The sequence below is a fragment of the Schistocerca gregaria genome, chromosome 3, assembly GCF_023897955.1.
Source record: "Schistocerca gregaria isolate iqSchGreg1 chromosome 3, iqSchGreg1.2, whole genome shotgun sequence".
NCBI classification, from domain to species: domain Eukaryota; kingdom Metazoa; phylum Arthropoda; class Insecta; order Orthoptera; family Acrididae; genus Schistocerca; species Schistocerca gregaria.
In genome coordinates, this window is record NC_064922.1 from 200,837,235 (window position 1) to 200,854,480 (window position 17,246).

General features: G+C 45.5%; 1 protein-coding gene across 1 annotated transcript in view; it reads right to left on the reverse strand.

Moving 5' to 3' along the window:
• LOC126355309 (uncharacterized) overlaps positions 1-17,246 on the reverse strand; it is an 852,583-nt gene that overhangs the window by 253,262 nt on the left and 582,075 nt on the right. The window contains exon 5 of the mRNA XM_050005601.1: positions 507-607. Coding sequence (XP_049861558.1) covers positions 507-607 — 101 coding nt within the window. The remainder of the gene's footprint in view (positions 1-506; positions 608-17,246) is intronic.

A 17,246-nucleotide genomic window follows, 5' to 3' on the forward strand; every position in this document is an offset into this window, starting at 1 on the left:
CAGACTGCTCGGCTGTTATCCCGAGAAGCCCATCAGCAAATGAAATGTGCTTCACGAAAACTGGACAAGTGCGAACAGGACCCGCTTTCTGATGCTTGTGCACAGCCTTAATTATGTATAAAGACTCTTCCTCTGTAGGTTCTGATGAGTGAATTTGCGAGTATCAAAATGTGCGACATAAATGAGCCTATCCTTTTACTGCATAAACCTAGTAGTTAAATGCTCTACACCACCAGGGAACTGTAGACCTTAGCATTTGACATAAATTTCAAATTCATACCTATACTCGTTCCTGCGAAAAAGGGTTCTAAACAGACGGACAGACAAATAAAGGGGTGGTGTAATAAGGGTTCCGCTTACATCGATAGATATACAGAAACTTAAAAAAGAAAGAAAAAGTTTTGGGTGACTCGATGTCATGTTTGAGTATGACAATAAACACAAGCACCATAATCACACAGAGTCAGAGACAAAGGGAAAAAGATAAAGGTGAAGTTGCCACTTACCGTATTGTTTATGTCCTCCATGAAGTCCATTATTTCACAGTACTCATGGGAGTCATTGATGGACTTCACTTTCAGGAAGTAGCCTTTAGGTAAGCGGCCCTCTGAAACAAAAATAAAATAGTTCACATCCTTACGAGTGCTGTACCACTAGATTATTTCAAATCTAACTCAGTACAAAAGTAAAATATTTTTCATTCAGGGACTAGAATCGCTTGCTGTTCCTCCAAGTGTGTCGCTAAACAGTGTACCACGGGCGGACTTTAGTAAGTTCAGTGCCGCAAAGCGACTCACTGAGGTAGCTAGCAGCCCCATGCCCGTAGAGAGCGGATTATATGGAGATGGGCTTAAGTAGAGGCTGAAGCCAGTGCTTGGTCTTTTCTGTCAAGAAGGACATCTACGTTGGAATAACATACAGGTGCGTCGTTCAGAGTATTACTGTGTCCCCATGTAGGAGTGTATAGCACTGTTCCGCTGATATAAACGAAATTCAGACAATTTTTACTCTTTTGTTCACAGCAACGCTCAGCCTGCAGGATTGTATCCTTTCCCTCTGGAAAGTTAATCCAGCAAGGTAGACTGCTGATCACTAAAGCAGCAGCACTATGGACGCGATGTTCAATACGTGTGAAATTCGCCTCAGGTGTACTACAACTTTGGATATGCAAATGATAAGAATACTAGCGAAACCACTCTAAGTGGGTATGATTAACGCCACTAACATTATGTTCATGAGAAGAGATTACACGAAGGGTATCTCATTGAGAAATCAAATTTAAATGTTGTTTGTGAGAAAACCATGTTTTGCACCGTCTAAGAAGGAGAAATGTTTACCTGTATGTGTTGAATTCGACAGTGGCAGGATCGTGGCCTATTGATACTTTGGTATATTGTCCTACAGTACCGCTGGTTAGGAGCCACCGACTGCCATGCTTATATGGATTGAATCAGGAGGGCCATAGAGAATGGCTTGTATAAGCTAGTGCCTGAGAAGATAAGACATATTGAAGATTTGAGTCTTCCTAAGCGTTACGATGTGTGCTCATGTCTGAATAGTAGAGTAATTCGAGTGTAGCGAGCGACAGAAAGTGAAAACTTAGTGCATGGCGTTTGGTGGCGATGCGGGTTGCATAAAACCTATCATTAGGGGCCGTTGTAGAACTGTGTACGAAGGGTATTCCAGAAATTTATCGACAAATTTCGAGATGTTGTAGAGGCTGTCTTGAGGAACAAATCAAGGATAGGAACCTATGTCTAGAAACGTCATCCAAAGACACTACAAAGCGCCGAACCTATAAGCGCCGTCGACTGCCACCAGGCCACCTCCTTGGCAGCAGATATAACTTTCAAGTCTCACAGTCCATGTTCCACTGCCATACAATGCTGTACTCCAGACGTACGTTCTCAGAAATTTCTTCCTAAAATTAAGGCTTATTTTTTATTCTACGACATGTCTCTTGGCCAGGAATGACCTTTTTGCCAATGATAGTCTGCTTATGATATCCTCCTTCCTCCGTCCGTCATTGGTTATTTTGCTGCCTAAGGTAACAGAATTCCTTAACTTCATCTACTTCATGACGCTCAGTCGTGATGTGAAGTTTCTGCTGTTCTCATTTCTGCTACTTCTCATTACATTCATCTTTCTTCAGCTTTCTCCCAATTGATATTCTGCACTCATTAGATTGTTCATTCCATTCAGCAAATCTTGTAATTCTTTTCACTTTCACTAAAGGTAGCAATTTCATCAGCGAACCGTATCAAAGTATCCTTTCTCTTTGAAATTTAATTCCACTACTGAAACTTTATTTTATTTCCATCACTGCTATTTCGATGTATAGATTGCACTGAAGGAGCGAAAGTCTACATCCCTGTCTTACACTCTTCTTAATCCGAGCACTTTGTTCTTGGTCGTCCACTCTTATCATTCCTCCTTGGCTCCCTATAGCTTACCTCTATTTTTCTCAGACATCCGAACATCTTGCATTATTTTACATTGTCGAACGCTTTTTCCAGTTCGACAAACCCCACGAACGTGTCCTGATTTTTTTCTGGCGCTTTTACCTTTTCTAAAGCCAAAAAACTAAGTACACTGCGTAACGCAATTAAAGTTCCACTTCCTTGAAGCTTCATAATTTTTTCCTGTTAGGAAGCAGAAGCCTGAAATTAGGCTTAGAGGAGTCTCCACAATTCCTCTGTAATGCTGTCAAAGGGCGACACCCTGCGACTTAACCCAAGACCCTTCAAACAGCAAGGTGACGCGAAAAGGCCATAGTTCATCTGGGATACGAGGGTTGGAACTTATATAGTCGCAACTACACTCCTGGAAATGGAAAAAAGAACACATTGACCCCGATGTGTCAGACCCACCATACTTGCTCCGGAGACTGCGAGAGGGCTGTACAAGCAATGATCACACGCACGGCACAGCGGACACACCAGGAACCGCGGTGTTGGCCGTCGAATGGCGCTAGCTGCGCAGCATTTGTGCACCGCCGCCGTCAGTGTCAGCCAGGTTGCAGTGGCATACGGAGCTCCATCGCAGTCTTTAACACTGGTAGCATGCCGCGACAGCGTGGACGTGAACCGTATGTGCAGTTGACGGACTTTGAGCGAGGGTGTATAGTGGGCATGCGGGAGGCCGGGTGGACGTACCGCCGAATTGCTCAACACGTGGGGCGTGAGGTCTCCACAGAACATCGATGTTGTCGCCAGTGGTCGGCGGAAGGTGCACGTGCCCGTCGACCTGGGACCAGACCGCAGCGACGCACGGATGCACACCAAGACCATAGGAATCTACGCAGTGCCGTAGGGGACCGCACCGCCACTTCCCAGAAAATTAGGGACACTGTTGCTCCTGGGATATCGGCGAGGACCATTCGCAACCGTCTCCATGAAGCTGGACTGCGGTCCCGCACACCGTTAGGCCGTCTTCCGCTCACGCCCCAACATCGTGCAGGCCGCCTCCAGTAGTGTCGCGACAGGCGTGAATGGAGGGACGAATGGAGACGTGTCGTCTTCAGCGATGAGAGTCGCTTCTGCCTTGGTGCCAATGATGGTTGTATGCGTGTTTGGCGCCGTGCAGGTGAGCGCCACAATCAGGACTGCATACGACCGAGGCACACAGTGCCAACACCCGGCATCATGGTGTGGGGAGCGATCTCCTACACTGGCCGTACACCTCTGGTGATCGTCGAGGGGACACTGAATAGTGCACGGTACATCCAAACCGTCATCGAACCCATCGTTCTACCATTCCTAGACCGGCAAGGGAACTTGCTGTTCCAACAGGACAATGCACGTCCGCATGTATCCCGTGTCACACAATGTGCTCTAGAAGGTGTAAGTCAACTACCCTGGCCAGCAAGATCTCCGGATCTGTCCCCCATTGAGCATGTTTGGGACTGGATGAAGCGTCGTCTCACGCGGTCTGCACGTCCAGCACGAACGCTGGTCCAACTGAGGCGCCAGGTGGAAATGGCATGGCAAGCCGTTCTACAGGACTACATCCAGCATCTCTACGATCGTCTCCATGGGAGAATAGCAGCCTGCATTGCTGCGAAAGGTGGATATACACTGTACTAGTGCCGACATTGTGCATGCTCTGTTGCCTGTGTCTATGTGCCTGTGGTTCTGTCAGTGTGATCATGTGATGTATCTGACCCCAGGAATGTGTCAATAAAGTTTCCCCTTCCTGGGACAATGAATTCACGGTGTTCTTATTTCAATTTCCAGGAGTGTATTTATTCACAGCTGATACAAAAGAGTTCCATATTACTGTCTTTCAGAGTAGTCACTAGTGTTGTGCAGAACCCGTTACAAGCGATGTGGAAGGCGTAGTATACCCTTAGCGGGAGCCTGTTCTGTTGATGGTGCGAATGGAGCGGTTTCTGGCCGAACTCTTACGGGAATCGGTAGATTGACTGCCGCAAATAATGAGTATGGCAGGCAGGGCACTACAAATGTAGTCTGTGGACAGAAAGTTGGAAAGTGTGGATCTCACGGGAAGCGTGCCAGAGATAAGTCCCTGCAGTCGCAGGGCTCAATCGGATAGAGCGTCTGCCATGTACGCTGGAGGTCTCGGGTTCGAGTTGCGGTCGGGGCACATATTTTTCAACTGTCCCCGTTGATATTTATCAACGCCTGTAAGCAGCGAAAGGTCTATATTTCATTATAACTTCGTTCTTCGAGAGCTGCTAGGTCACCAATGATATCTGTACAGATACCAGCTTCACCTAGCTAATAGCCGGTATGTGACCTTTAACACGGATAACAGCTGCTATGAATCGTGGTTTCAAGCAATGAGGCCTTCGTAGGTTGCTGGAGGGAGATGGCACGACATCTGCACACAAAAGTCGCTTAATTCCCGTAAATTCCGTGGAGAGACATACAGAGTTCCAACGCCACGTTGAATTATCTCCCAGAAGTGTTAAAGGAAAGTTGAGGGGGGGGGGGGGGGGGCAGCACAGCAATTAGAATTCGCTGCTGTGTTCCGTGAACAGCACCATCATACTCCAGATCTTGTGACATGGCGCATTATCTTGTTGAAAAATATCACTGCCTTATTGAAACATGATCGTCATGAAGAAGTGTACATGGTCTGCAATCTTTGCTCCATACTCCTTGCCACCATGGAGCTTTGCAGGAGATCTACTGGGCCCATGGATGCTCACATGAATGTTTCCGAGAGCATACTTGAGCCACAGCCAGCTTGTCTCCGTCCCTCTGTATAGGTGTCAAGGAGCTGTTGCCCTGGAGGACGACGGGTTTGCGCATCCTATAGGTATGATGAAGAAGGTAATGCGATTCATCAGACTATGCAACGGTCTGACGATGTCATGGTGTTTACATCGGCAAAAGCACGGGTCGTCGGCTGTGGAGACCTATCGCTAGGGGTGTTAGGTACACCGTATATTCAGACACACTTGTACTCTGCCCATCACTAAAGTCTGATGTAAGTTCCGCCACAGTCCGCCGCCTGTCCTGTTTTATCAGTCTGCGCGACATCTGTAATGAGGGGTGGCCGCCCAATCCCACGATGCCCTGACGTGGTTTCACCTTGGTTTCGCTACCTGTTGAAGACATTCACCACAGCAGTCTTCGAACTCCCGACAAGTCGTGCAGTTTCCGAAATGCTCGTTCCTAGCCTTAGGGTCATCACACTCGGCCAGGTGACGGCGTAGTCACCTGAACGGGCTTATGTCGATAGTAGGTCAGTGGTCATAATGATCTGGCTGATCAGTGTATTTTCGCACTCTTTACAACCAAAAATTAGATAAAAAATTAATCGTATATTCTTTCTCCTATACCGAAACACACAACAACTTCAATTTCGTTGTTTCGTACACTTCGTAGCGTTGCAGCTTTAATGGCCAGTAATTTATGGAGGAAAGTATCTTTGGACTCTGGAAGCGGTACTGGCAGAATCAATGATTTGAAGGATTAGAGCCGGGAAACATGAAGCTTGCGAGGATAGCAGAGCATTATCCATGAAAGTCTAGGATCTGTGTTTGGTCACCCATACTGTCATTTAATCTATCAGGAAACATTTTACACCATACCTAATGTTGCAGATTGAAAGACGTATGGATGGTAATTCGGCACCTTCACTGCATTACACTGTTACCAATAAGGGCCGTTTTTGCGAAGCACAGCTCACTGTCAGTTTACACGGAGTATAATCGACAGAAGAACTGAAGTAGATTACATTTTTCTCGATTTTCAGAATGCTCTTCACGCCGTTCCTCACACGCGGCTTCTAAATTAAGGTTGCGTCCCCACGCATGCAGCACAATTCAGGAGCGCTGCTCAGTCACTATTGGAGTACAGACTGTTCTTCGTGTTTTACTGTCACTCTTAATACATACTGACAAAGCGAATAACGCGTTAGACTAGCTAGGGACTGCTCTATCGAAAGGGCAGGTAAAATATTTCGATTTAAAAATCATTTTGTTTGTAATGTGAAATAAACATGACGCCTTTCTTTGAGGCTGGGCGTCGTATGAAAGACTTAATGAACATGATTTGTTTGGGCTGATTCCATCTACACGTTGCAAAAACGAAATTTCACGTATCTACCGAAACATCTGATGAATGCGCCTGATGCTCCATTGGACAGACGCCCAGTATATTTAGAGACAATCTGAAGAGTCCTCTTAGGTTGTCTGAAGATGATTACCATCGCTTAGTGTGTTTAGAATTCAACAAATGATCAACATGGATTAGAATACGAAAATATACATGAATGGTGTGGAGCACCTCTCATTGTGAATGATAAAAAATGGTTACCTCATCCTCAAGAGTATTAATGAAATTCGATTAATTTTTTTTTACATGGTAAATGACAGAAATTTAGAGTTTTCCATCTAATTATATATATCAAATGTTCACTGTTAAGAACAAATTAAATGAGAGCGATCAAACAGAAAATATCGTAGGGAAGGCGAAACAAACACGGCATTTTGTTGGCAGAGCACTGAGAAGCTGCGACAAATACTCGGAAGAAACTGCTTGCGCTACACTTCTTCTGGAGTATGGCTGCACAGTACGGGGCCTTTACCAGATAGAATTGACAAAAGACAATGAAAAATTTGAAGGAGTGGTTAAGGGTATTATGTTATCACGAATCAGGGTCATAATGTCACGGGTATGATACACAAGTTTGTATGGCACTCATTAAAGCAAAAGTGCATTTAACTGTGTCGAATTCTCCTCCCAAAAACTTTCTTCAACAACATTCGTCTCCTAATGTCAACATATTTTATTGCTTCCCACTCACATAGGGAGTAATAATCGCCGCTATGATAAACGGAGGAAAAATCAAACCTAGCACAGAGAAAGGGGCATGTGCCCACATCCCCCAGACGCCATTCGCGACTGCAACATATTAGATGCTGTTTGAAGGTCTCAAGCGCTGAAAAGTAATTATGTAGGGACAGATATGCATGTAGAAATCCGAGTAACGTGAACATATCATCGAAATTATGAGTGTGCAAACTTATGAGAAATTTCTTTTCAGATGTTGATAGTAACAAATGCAATGTCCAAATCTCAGGTTTTGAAGGGTGCAAAGTAAAAAATGTAGGGGACTCTGAACGAAGCGTGTCTGTGGTATTCTAGCAATTCTTTTTAAATTAAATGTTGGCTGTCATAGCGCTGTTTTTCGTTTCCAAGTAATTTCACCGAGTGGACAAATAATGGCTATGCCATTGCTGGTTTTCGTTTCCAGGTATTTTCAATGAGAGGGAACAGACAGTGTAATAACATTCAGTACAGGGCCGATAGTTGATTTAATAAATTAAGTTTTATGTGTCTCCACTCCACTGTGTCGTTCGTGTTACCGTAGCGACAGACAGCCAAGCGACACGACCTTCAGGCGGAACTAAAACAAGCGAATACGACGTAATATTAGCGGTATTTTATTAGAATACCAGAAAAACTGTTTGATAAATATACGGGATGACAGTCGGGATAAAACTGTTTAATGTGAAAATAACATGAACGTCTCGTTTTCTCTATTAACAGTTTGACATAACAGATACGGTGTTTCTTGCGTGGGATTTCTAAAATTATCTCTCGCAGTCAGCGCCAAACCAGTCTAAAGCAGATGGCTTTGAGGCAAAAGTGCCTTTTTACTGCCTCTGACCGTTCTAAATCAGGCACATTTCTGATGAACGTTCTATTAGTTGATTGTTAATTCAAGCTAAAATCTAGGATAAAATTAATAGTGTGCAAACTACGATATTGAGAGATAGGATTCACGATCACATTCCAGTCACCGTGTAGAAAACATGATGTTTCGTAAGTGAGGTAAAAACTTCTCTGTTGTAAATATATTACTTAACCTCCATAATGAACGAATTTTGTCCCTAGCTCTTAGTTCTAGTATAAATAAAATAAAAAATGGAATTTACTGCTGTTTATTTTAACATGGCAGCAGCATGACTCATACAACAATATCCATTATGTAGGTGAATGTAGCCAATGTGGGCGAGTTTCTATTTTGAACTACACATGTACTATTGAAACAGAACTCAACTCTAGGGTCTAATAGCTGTGTTTAGGGGGTTCCATCTGTTGGGAAACGTCTTTGACATAACGTACATTTACGTAAGTTGTAAGTTGCAGGCGTTTCACAAGGACTCGTTATGCACTGTTTACATCTGCTAGGGAAGTCATATCATTGACTGCATTGCGAAATCGTATACAGGGTGAAAAGTATTTAAACCGACAAACTCTGGGAGGTTGTAAGGGACATCAACACAAATATTTTTCCCTAATGTCATTTTTTCCTATGAGGATTACGTAAATCGGTGCAGGCCGTATTGCGCTCTTCAGGTGTTAGAGGCCGTATTACGACCTTCAGTTGCAGGCAACTGCTGTCCACCAGTGTGTAGTAGTGCAAGGGCTCTGTTTACTAATGGAGCGATACACCTGGAGTGAGAACACTGATATGGGTGGTGCGTAGTATCTAGCGCACCACAACGGACGAGCTGCACAGCAGGTTTACCAACAACAACGTCCTAATCGCCGTACCCCGCATCATACTACCTTCGCTGCTGTGTAACACCGTCTGCGCGAGACCGGATCATTTACCAGGTTACCTGGACAGGGACGACGTGGCACGGTAATAACGCTGCAATATGAGGAAGCTACCTTGCAGCATGTGGAGCGGGCTCCTTCAATCAGCACTCGCGAAATTGCACGTAACATGGGGACGAATCAGACGAATGTAAGAACGTCCCTTTCACTCACAGCGTGTCCACAGCCTGGAACCAGTCGATTATCTATCCAGAGTGAAGATAACCCACATGCCACAGTTACTAGCGCTCACCAAGTGCGGTTCTTCGTTAATGTGTGGGTCGGTGTTGTTGGGGACTGTTTAATTGGGCCGTATCTGCTACCTAGGCCATTAAATGGTAAATTGCAGGCACTATTACAATTTTCTCGCCAAAGCATTGCCAGAATTGCTGGAATACGTCCCGCACCCTACAAGACAACGCATGTGGTTCCAACATGACGGGGCGCCGGCACATTTCAGTCGTCGTGTGCGTCGATTCCTGGACCGACGGTTCCCAGAAACGTGAATTGGCAGAGGTGGTCCTGTACCATGGCCTGCTCGACCCCAGATATGTCCCCTCTAGACTTCTTTGTGTGGGGAGAGATGCGCAACCTTGTTTACGCAACTCCTGTTGCATCATAAGAGGATCTGGTTGCCCAGATAGTAGCAGAAGCAGAAACAATTCAGGATACTACTGCGGTTTTTGCCCGTGTCAGACAGAACAGGGTCCGACGTTGTAACCTTTGTTTACGTGTCAATGGAGGCATTTTTGAAAATGTACTGTAACTGAAATTGGGTAGTGTTAATATGTTGTCTATTAGTCAACAAAAAGTGGAAAAGCGTTTGTCGTTTAATTAATTTGCCGCCAGAGAAATCTTCCTCTACCGATTTAAATACTCCACATAGGAGAAAATGTCATTTTGGAAAAATATTTATTTTGATGTCCCCTACAACCTCCCAGAGTTTGTCGGTTTAAATACATTTCACCCTGTATGTAAGCTGTAGTTTAGCGCCCCCGGTTAGCAGTGGGATCTAACGCACTACTTTCTGGGCAGGAAGGCTTGCTGAACACCGGCCCGAATGCGCCCGGCGGATTATTGGAGAGGTCCGGTGTGCCAGGCAGCCTGTGGATGGTTTCTAAGGCGGTTTTCCGTCTGCGTCGGCGATTGCGGGCTGGTTGCCTTATTCCGTCTCAGTTACACTAAGTCGCCGATTGCTGCGCAAACACTGTTTCCACGTACGCGTACCACATAATTACTCTACAACGCAAACATTGGGGGTTATATTCGTCTGGTGTGTGATGTTCCCTGGGGGGAGGTGAGGGGAGGGAGGGCGGGATCGCACAATAGCCCAGGGTTCCTTGTGTGTGTGGGGGGTGGGGGGTGGTGGAGGATCATGAGTGGAACGCTGTGGCCTGTCGTGGGGTTGTGAACCACTGAGGGTTACGGCAGGGACGAGGCCCCTCAGTCGTTTCTAGGCCCCCCTTTCCATACAGTACAATACAATACAAGCTGTAGTTCGTAAGGGCAGTTTTGTGTCTGATAGTCATGCGTACAGAGACACAGCATCCTGTTCGAGAAACGTTCTTCTTTCGCTGACGGCTTGGGCTACTGGCATGCTGTCTGTAAATTTCAGCGTTCTGTCTGTTAATTCCAGTAGTTTGTGGTGAGAACGTTGCCTCTTTTTGCGCAATATTCTCAGCTTTATACAGGGTGTTCGCAAATTTCCCTTACAATTTTCTAGAAGTCGTAAAGGAGGTGTGTACATAATATTTTGAATAGGAACCCGTGTCCGGAAACGCACCGTATCGGTTGTACGGCAATTTCAATTCAGATCTCGAACTGTACGTGCAGAATGCCTTTGTTTTGGAATAATGTTAACATGTAATGTTGAGGTGTTGGTACAAACTGTCCTCTCCTGCCCACTCGTCTAGTACAGGGTTCCTAGGTAACTGTTTTTTCCGATAGCTAGACAACAATTCAAGCAAACCTTACTAACGGAGTTTATTACAGTAAGTAAAATTGACAATTATTTAAACTTGGGTATTTACGAAGATGGGTCGCAAGCAAATGGCGACATACAAATAATCACAGTCTTTCGATATGTACCACTTCAATGCAAGTAAATAATACAGTTCACAAGTTACGGTTAAAGCGCTTGGATTACGGCTCGTCTTCTAGTGCCGGCCGCGTATAGGCGGAATGGCGCTTATATTCTCTTCGTATAGGGGCCGCTCCTGTCGTGGTGTCGTGTTAATCAGCGTTCTATTAGCTGACGTCGTCTCACAGCCTTCTCTGCTGTAAGGTTCCAGGCCGATGGGCTGGCGCTTAATGTTACGCCGGAACACAAACAAATTTGATTTGGTAATAAATGGATGTTTCGTTATGCTAGCTTTTGAGCTGTTACCTGATAACTGTACTGCATCACGTCTAAGGCAATTCTTCGAGCAGAAGTAGAATATATATAAGAAACTATAAGCCTTGATTGCGGTAATGAAACCAACCTTTATCTAGGTTTCACCCCAAGTAACTGAACCTTCTTCAGAAGATATTCCTGATTCTATAATATGTCTACAAAGGCATGGTCTAGAAATAAAACTACAACAGCCTCAATTGGGGTAGTCACATTTTAAAAATGCGGTACATAGGCACTAAGTCACCACCAAGACTACAGCTCCGGCGAGCGCCTCGTCTCCATGGACGCCGTGCGGTGGGCCTCGGGAGCTCACGCGACAGTACGTATGTACCACATTTTTAAAATGTGACTACGACCATTCAGGCTGTTTTGGTTTCATTTCTAGACCATTCCCTCTTAAACATATAATAGAATCAGCTGCATCTTCTGAAGAAGGCTAATTACTTGGCCTGAAAGCTAGGTAAACGTTGGTTTCATTACCGTAATCGAGGCTGACAGTTTCTTATATATTAGATTATCACGATTGTTAACTGGGCTGAAATGTTGAAAGTACTAGAAATGGATGAGTTAAACATCTGAACTGAAACCGTCGTAGAACGGAAATGCTACGTTTCCGGGCATGGGTTCCTTTTGCTGGCTGTGAGCACTATGGGACTTAACTTCTGAGGTCATCAGTCCCCTAGAACTTAGAACTACTTAAACCTAACTAACCTAAGGACATCACACTAATCCATGGCCGAGGCAGGATTCGAACCTGCGACCGTAGCGGTCTACCAGTTTCAGACTGAAGCGCCTAGAACCGCACGACCACACCGGCCGGCTATTGGTTCCTTTTCAAAATATTATGTACTCCGTTATAAGTCCTAGAAGTTTGTCACGGGAATTTCCGAACATTCTGTAGATATGCTTTCTGTGTGACCAAGGTTAAATCCCTGGCTACAATGAAGATCAGGGACGGTCCTACATTAGCTCAGCAGTGAATATACAGGGTGTCCCAGCAGGAATGGTCATTATTCAGGGATATGACAGGAACGATAATTCGAACCAAAAACTATAGTAGCCATTGTCATAAAACGCATACCTTAACAGCTAGAGCTCGTCTTCATGTTCGATATTACGATACTAACTCTTTCTGCTGTATGCTCTGTGCTTTCCGTATTTTGAAAATTGTTTGTAAGGAGCAGAACAAGAAATAAATGTCCAGTAAACAGGGGCACTAAAGTGCCTGCCTTAAGAACTACAGTCGAGAGCCAACGAAGCTGGTACACTTGTCTAATATCGTTTAGGGCCCCCATGAGCACACAGAATTCCGCAGCACGATGTGGCATGGACTTGGCTAATGTCTCAAATAGTGCTGGAGAGAAATGACACCATGAATCCCGCAGGTCTGTCCATAAATCTGTAAGAGTACGAGGGGGTGGATATCTCTTCTCAACAGAACATTGCAAGGCATCCCAGATACGGTCAATAATATCCACATCTCGGAAGTCTGGTGGGCAGCAGAACTGTTTGAATTCAGAAGAGTGTTCCTGTAGCCACTAAGTAACAATTTTGTGGGGTGTCGGATTGTCCTGCTGGATTTGCCCAAGTCCATCGGAATGCACAATGGGCATGAATGGAGGAGGTTATCAAAAAAGGTGCTCGTGTACGTGTCACCTATCCGAGTCGTATCTAGACGCTTCAGGGGTACAATATCACTGCAACTGCACATGCCCCACACCATTACAGACCCTCCACCAGCTTGAACAGTCCCCTGCTGACATGGAGGGTCCACGGATTCATGAAGTTGTCTCCATACCCGTACACGTCCATCCATTCGATAGGATTTGAAACGAGACTCGTCCGACCAGGAAACAAGTTCACAGTCATCAACAGTCCAACGCCGGCCGGAGGGGCCGAGCGGTTCTCAGCGCTACAGTCTTGAGCCGCGCGACCGCTACAGTCGCAGGTTCGAATCCTGCCTCGGGCATGGATGTGTGTGATGTCCTTAGGTTAGGTAGGTTAAAGTAGTTCTAAGTTCTAGGGGACTGATAACCTAGAACTTAGAACTACTCAAACCTAACTAACTCAAGTCCCATAGTGCTCAGAGCCATTTGAAGAGTCCAACGCCGGTGTTGACGGGCCCATGCGATGGTTGAAATGGCTCTGAGCAAGATGTTAAATCTTAGGTCATCAGTCCCCTAGACATCACACACATCCATGCTTACTTTCCTAATAGCCCCCGTACAGGCCGTCCACGAATTATCTTGGGAGTCGCTTCAGTGGCTTCACGTATCGTGCCTTACGGGAACGTGGAAGTTACGTGAACAGGTAATTTACATCTTTTGACAGCAATCATTAATGTAACTGATCTTTTGCTCTGGTTTGCCATGTTTGAACATTTCTCGGACCTGTGAGAGAATTTTGTAATAGTCAGTACATTTTTTTGCCGTAGCGTACTGGAAAAGTTATCATAATAGTAGTATCCCATGCGTTTCTATTGAACTACACTCCTGGAAATTGAAATAAGAACACCGTGAATTCATTGTCCCAGGAAGGGGAAACTTTATTGACACATTCCTGGGGTCAGATACATCACGTGATCACACTGACAGAACCACAGGCACATAGACACAGGCAACAGAGCATGCACAATGTCGGCACTTGAACAGTGTATATCCACCTTTCGCAGCAATGCAGGCTGCTATTTTCCCATGGAGACGATCGTAGAGATGCTGTATTTAGTCCTGTGGAACGGCTTGCCATGCCATTTCCACCTGGCGCCTCAGTTGGACCAGCGTTCGTGATGGACGTGCAGACCGCGTGAGACGACGCTTCATCCAGTCCCAAACATGCTAAATGGGGGACAGATCCGGAGATCTTGCTGGCCAGGGTAGTTGACTTACACCTTCTAGAGCACGTTGGGTGGCACGGGATAATTGCGGACGTGCACTGTCCTGTTGGAACAGCAAGTTCCCTTGCCGGTCTAGGAATGGTAGAACGATGGATTCAATGACGGTTTGGATGTACCGTGCACTATTCAGTGTCCCCTCGACGATCACCAGAGGTGTACGGCCAGTGTAGGAGATGGCTCCCCACACCATGATGCCGGGTGTTGGCCCTGTGTGCCTCGGTCGTATGCAGACCTGATTGTGGCGCTCACCTGCACGGCGCCAAACACGCATACGACCATCATTGGCACCAAGGCAGAAGCGACTCTCATCGCTGAAGACGACACGTCTCCATTCGTCCCTCCATTCACGCCTGTCGCGACACCACTGGAGGCGGGCTGCACGATGTTGGGGCGTGAGCGGAAGATGGCCTAACGGTGTGCGGGACCGTAGCCCAGCTTCATGGAGACGGTTGCGAATGGTCCTCGCCGATACCCCAGGAGCAACAGTGTCCCTAATTTGCTGGGAAGTGGCGGTGCGGTCCCCTACGGCACTGCGTAGGATCCTACGGTCTTGGCGTGCATCCATGCGTCGCTGCGGTCCGGTCCCAGGTCGACGGGCACGTGCACCTTCCGCCGACCACTGGCGACAACATCGATGTACTGTGGAGACCTCACGCCCCACGTGTTGAGCAATTCGGCGGTACGTCCACCCGGCCTCCCGCATGCCCACTATACGCCCTCGCTCAATGTCCGTCAACTGCACATACGGTTCACGTCCACGCTGTCGCGGCATGCTACCAGTGTTAAAGACTGCGATGGAGCTCCGTATCCCACGGCAAACTGGCTGACACTGACGGCGGCGGTGCACAAATGCTGCGCAGCTAACGCCATTCGACGGCCAACACCGCGGTTCCTGGTGTGTCTGCTGTGCCATGCGTGTGATCATTGCTTGTACAGCCCTCTCGCAGTGTCCGGAGCAAGTATGGTGGGTCTGACACACCGGTGGCAATGTGTTCTTTCTTCCATTTCCAGGAGTGTATAAATTCTAGGGGGAAAGCTTCAGCAATTTGAATTGATCAGAATTACTACTGTTTCACAAAAGGATAAAAGTTCGTTACTCAGTAATGTATGCAACAGCCAGATAAAACGATGTAATTCACTGAGTAACACCATGTAAATCTACAATTCAACTTAACCCTCGTTAGGGTTTTGGGTCTATTTTGACCTATAAGGATTGTTGATGGTCTATAATTTTGAAAATATTTGGTTTCAGTAAAGTGACTTTATTGACTTTGTTTGCCCCTTAGTGAAGTTATCGTGACAGAATAAAAATAGTTTTGCATCTTTAGTTTGGTCTCTACAGAAACAATACTTCCCAAGCTGTTCGGTTCTTTTTAGATTCCGTGTATTTTAACCCTCATTATTACATAAAATTCTGAAAATATCCAGCTTGACAATAATGGAACGTGTTTGGCGGTAGTAAAATGGGTATAAAAAGTTAAAAAGTGAATTCATTGTGTTGGACAATGGGATGTTTACTTCTGTGGAAGGAGTGAAGCGGGGGGTGGGGGGAGTCAGTGTATATAAAGTGATCACTTCTAATCAGATGACTATGTTTCTACCTTTACAATTCATATATTTTTTAGGTTTCTTTTCGCACTTCACAATGGGCTCTCTGCGAGTTATAAAATAACAGATGAATGTATCTGATAGTGTTGAAGTACATTTAGAGGATGACCTCTTCATTTTCAATAGAAGACGCAGATGATGCAAAATGGTTCCAATAGGTCTAAGCACTATGCGACATAACATCCCGCGGTTCCGGACTGCAGCGCCTAGAACCGCACTTCCACCGCGGCCGCGGGCCCAGGAGTCTTCAGTAATTAGACGAAGGGTTGCACTTCTGTCACGTTGAACGATTCTCTTCAGTCACCGTTGACAGCGTTCTTGCAGGATCTTTTCCCGGCCGCAGCGATGTCAGAGGACTTATGCTTTACCGGATTCGTGAGGAAAATCCCCACTTCATCGCTACTCGGGGATACTGGTCCCGTCTCTCGTGTGCCGACTATAAAACCGCGATCAAACTCACTTAAATCTTGATTATCTGCCATTTTAACAGCAGTAACCGATCTAACAACTGCGCCAGACACTTGTTGTCTTATATAGGGCTACCGATCCCAGCTCCGTATTCCGTCTGTTTGCATATTTGTGTATTTGAATAGGCATGCCTATACGAATTTCTTTGGCGCTTCAGTGGATGATCACTTGTCCATCTTCACTACTATGAAACATACTTCTTCTGCCGAACAAACCTCATAACTCTTAAGGTATGTATTTTAGGGGCCACGCTTTTAAATGATCGTTCCTGTCATATCCATCAAAGCTGACCTCTCTCGGGACTCCTGTAGGTCATGCCTTATATCCTATTTATTTAATATTACTACATGGATCTCAGACTTGGGAACCCTGTAGTTCATATGGCTCTTGTTAATATGCTGCTTATTTAATACAACTACATGGATGTGAGATTATATGACGTTCTTTAGTTCCATTTCATTGATTTGTTTTCGTATTGTTTGCACTAGGTCACTTGGAGGGCACGTGTAGTCTTATTACTAAATTCTGGTGCGTCATTAAATAATAACCAAAGGCTACTTCAAATTGCATTTAATTATTTTTCATCCGGATGCTATTTTATAACGTTTTCGTGGTCGCTTCCCATATGTCCATTTATTCTTTCATCTGCATTCTTATTTGATGCGATCACAATATAATGAATACGTTCTGCCTTTAGTGGAATCGTTATTCAAATAACCTGCCACCAGAAGACGAAATATTTATTCCTTCACAGGGATATTGCAACATACATAAGGTAGGTGAGAGCTGCCGGCAACTTATG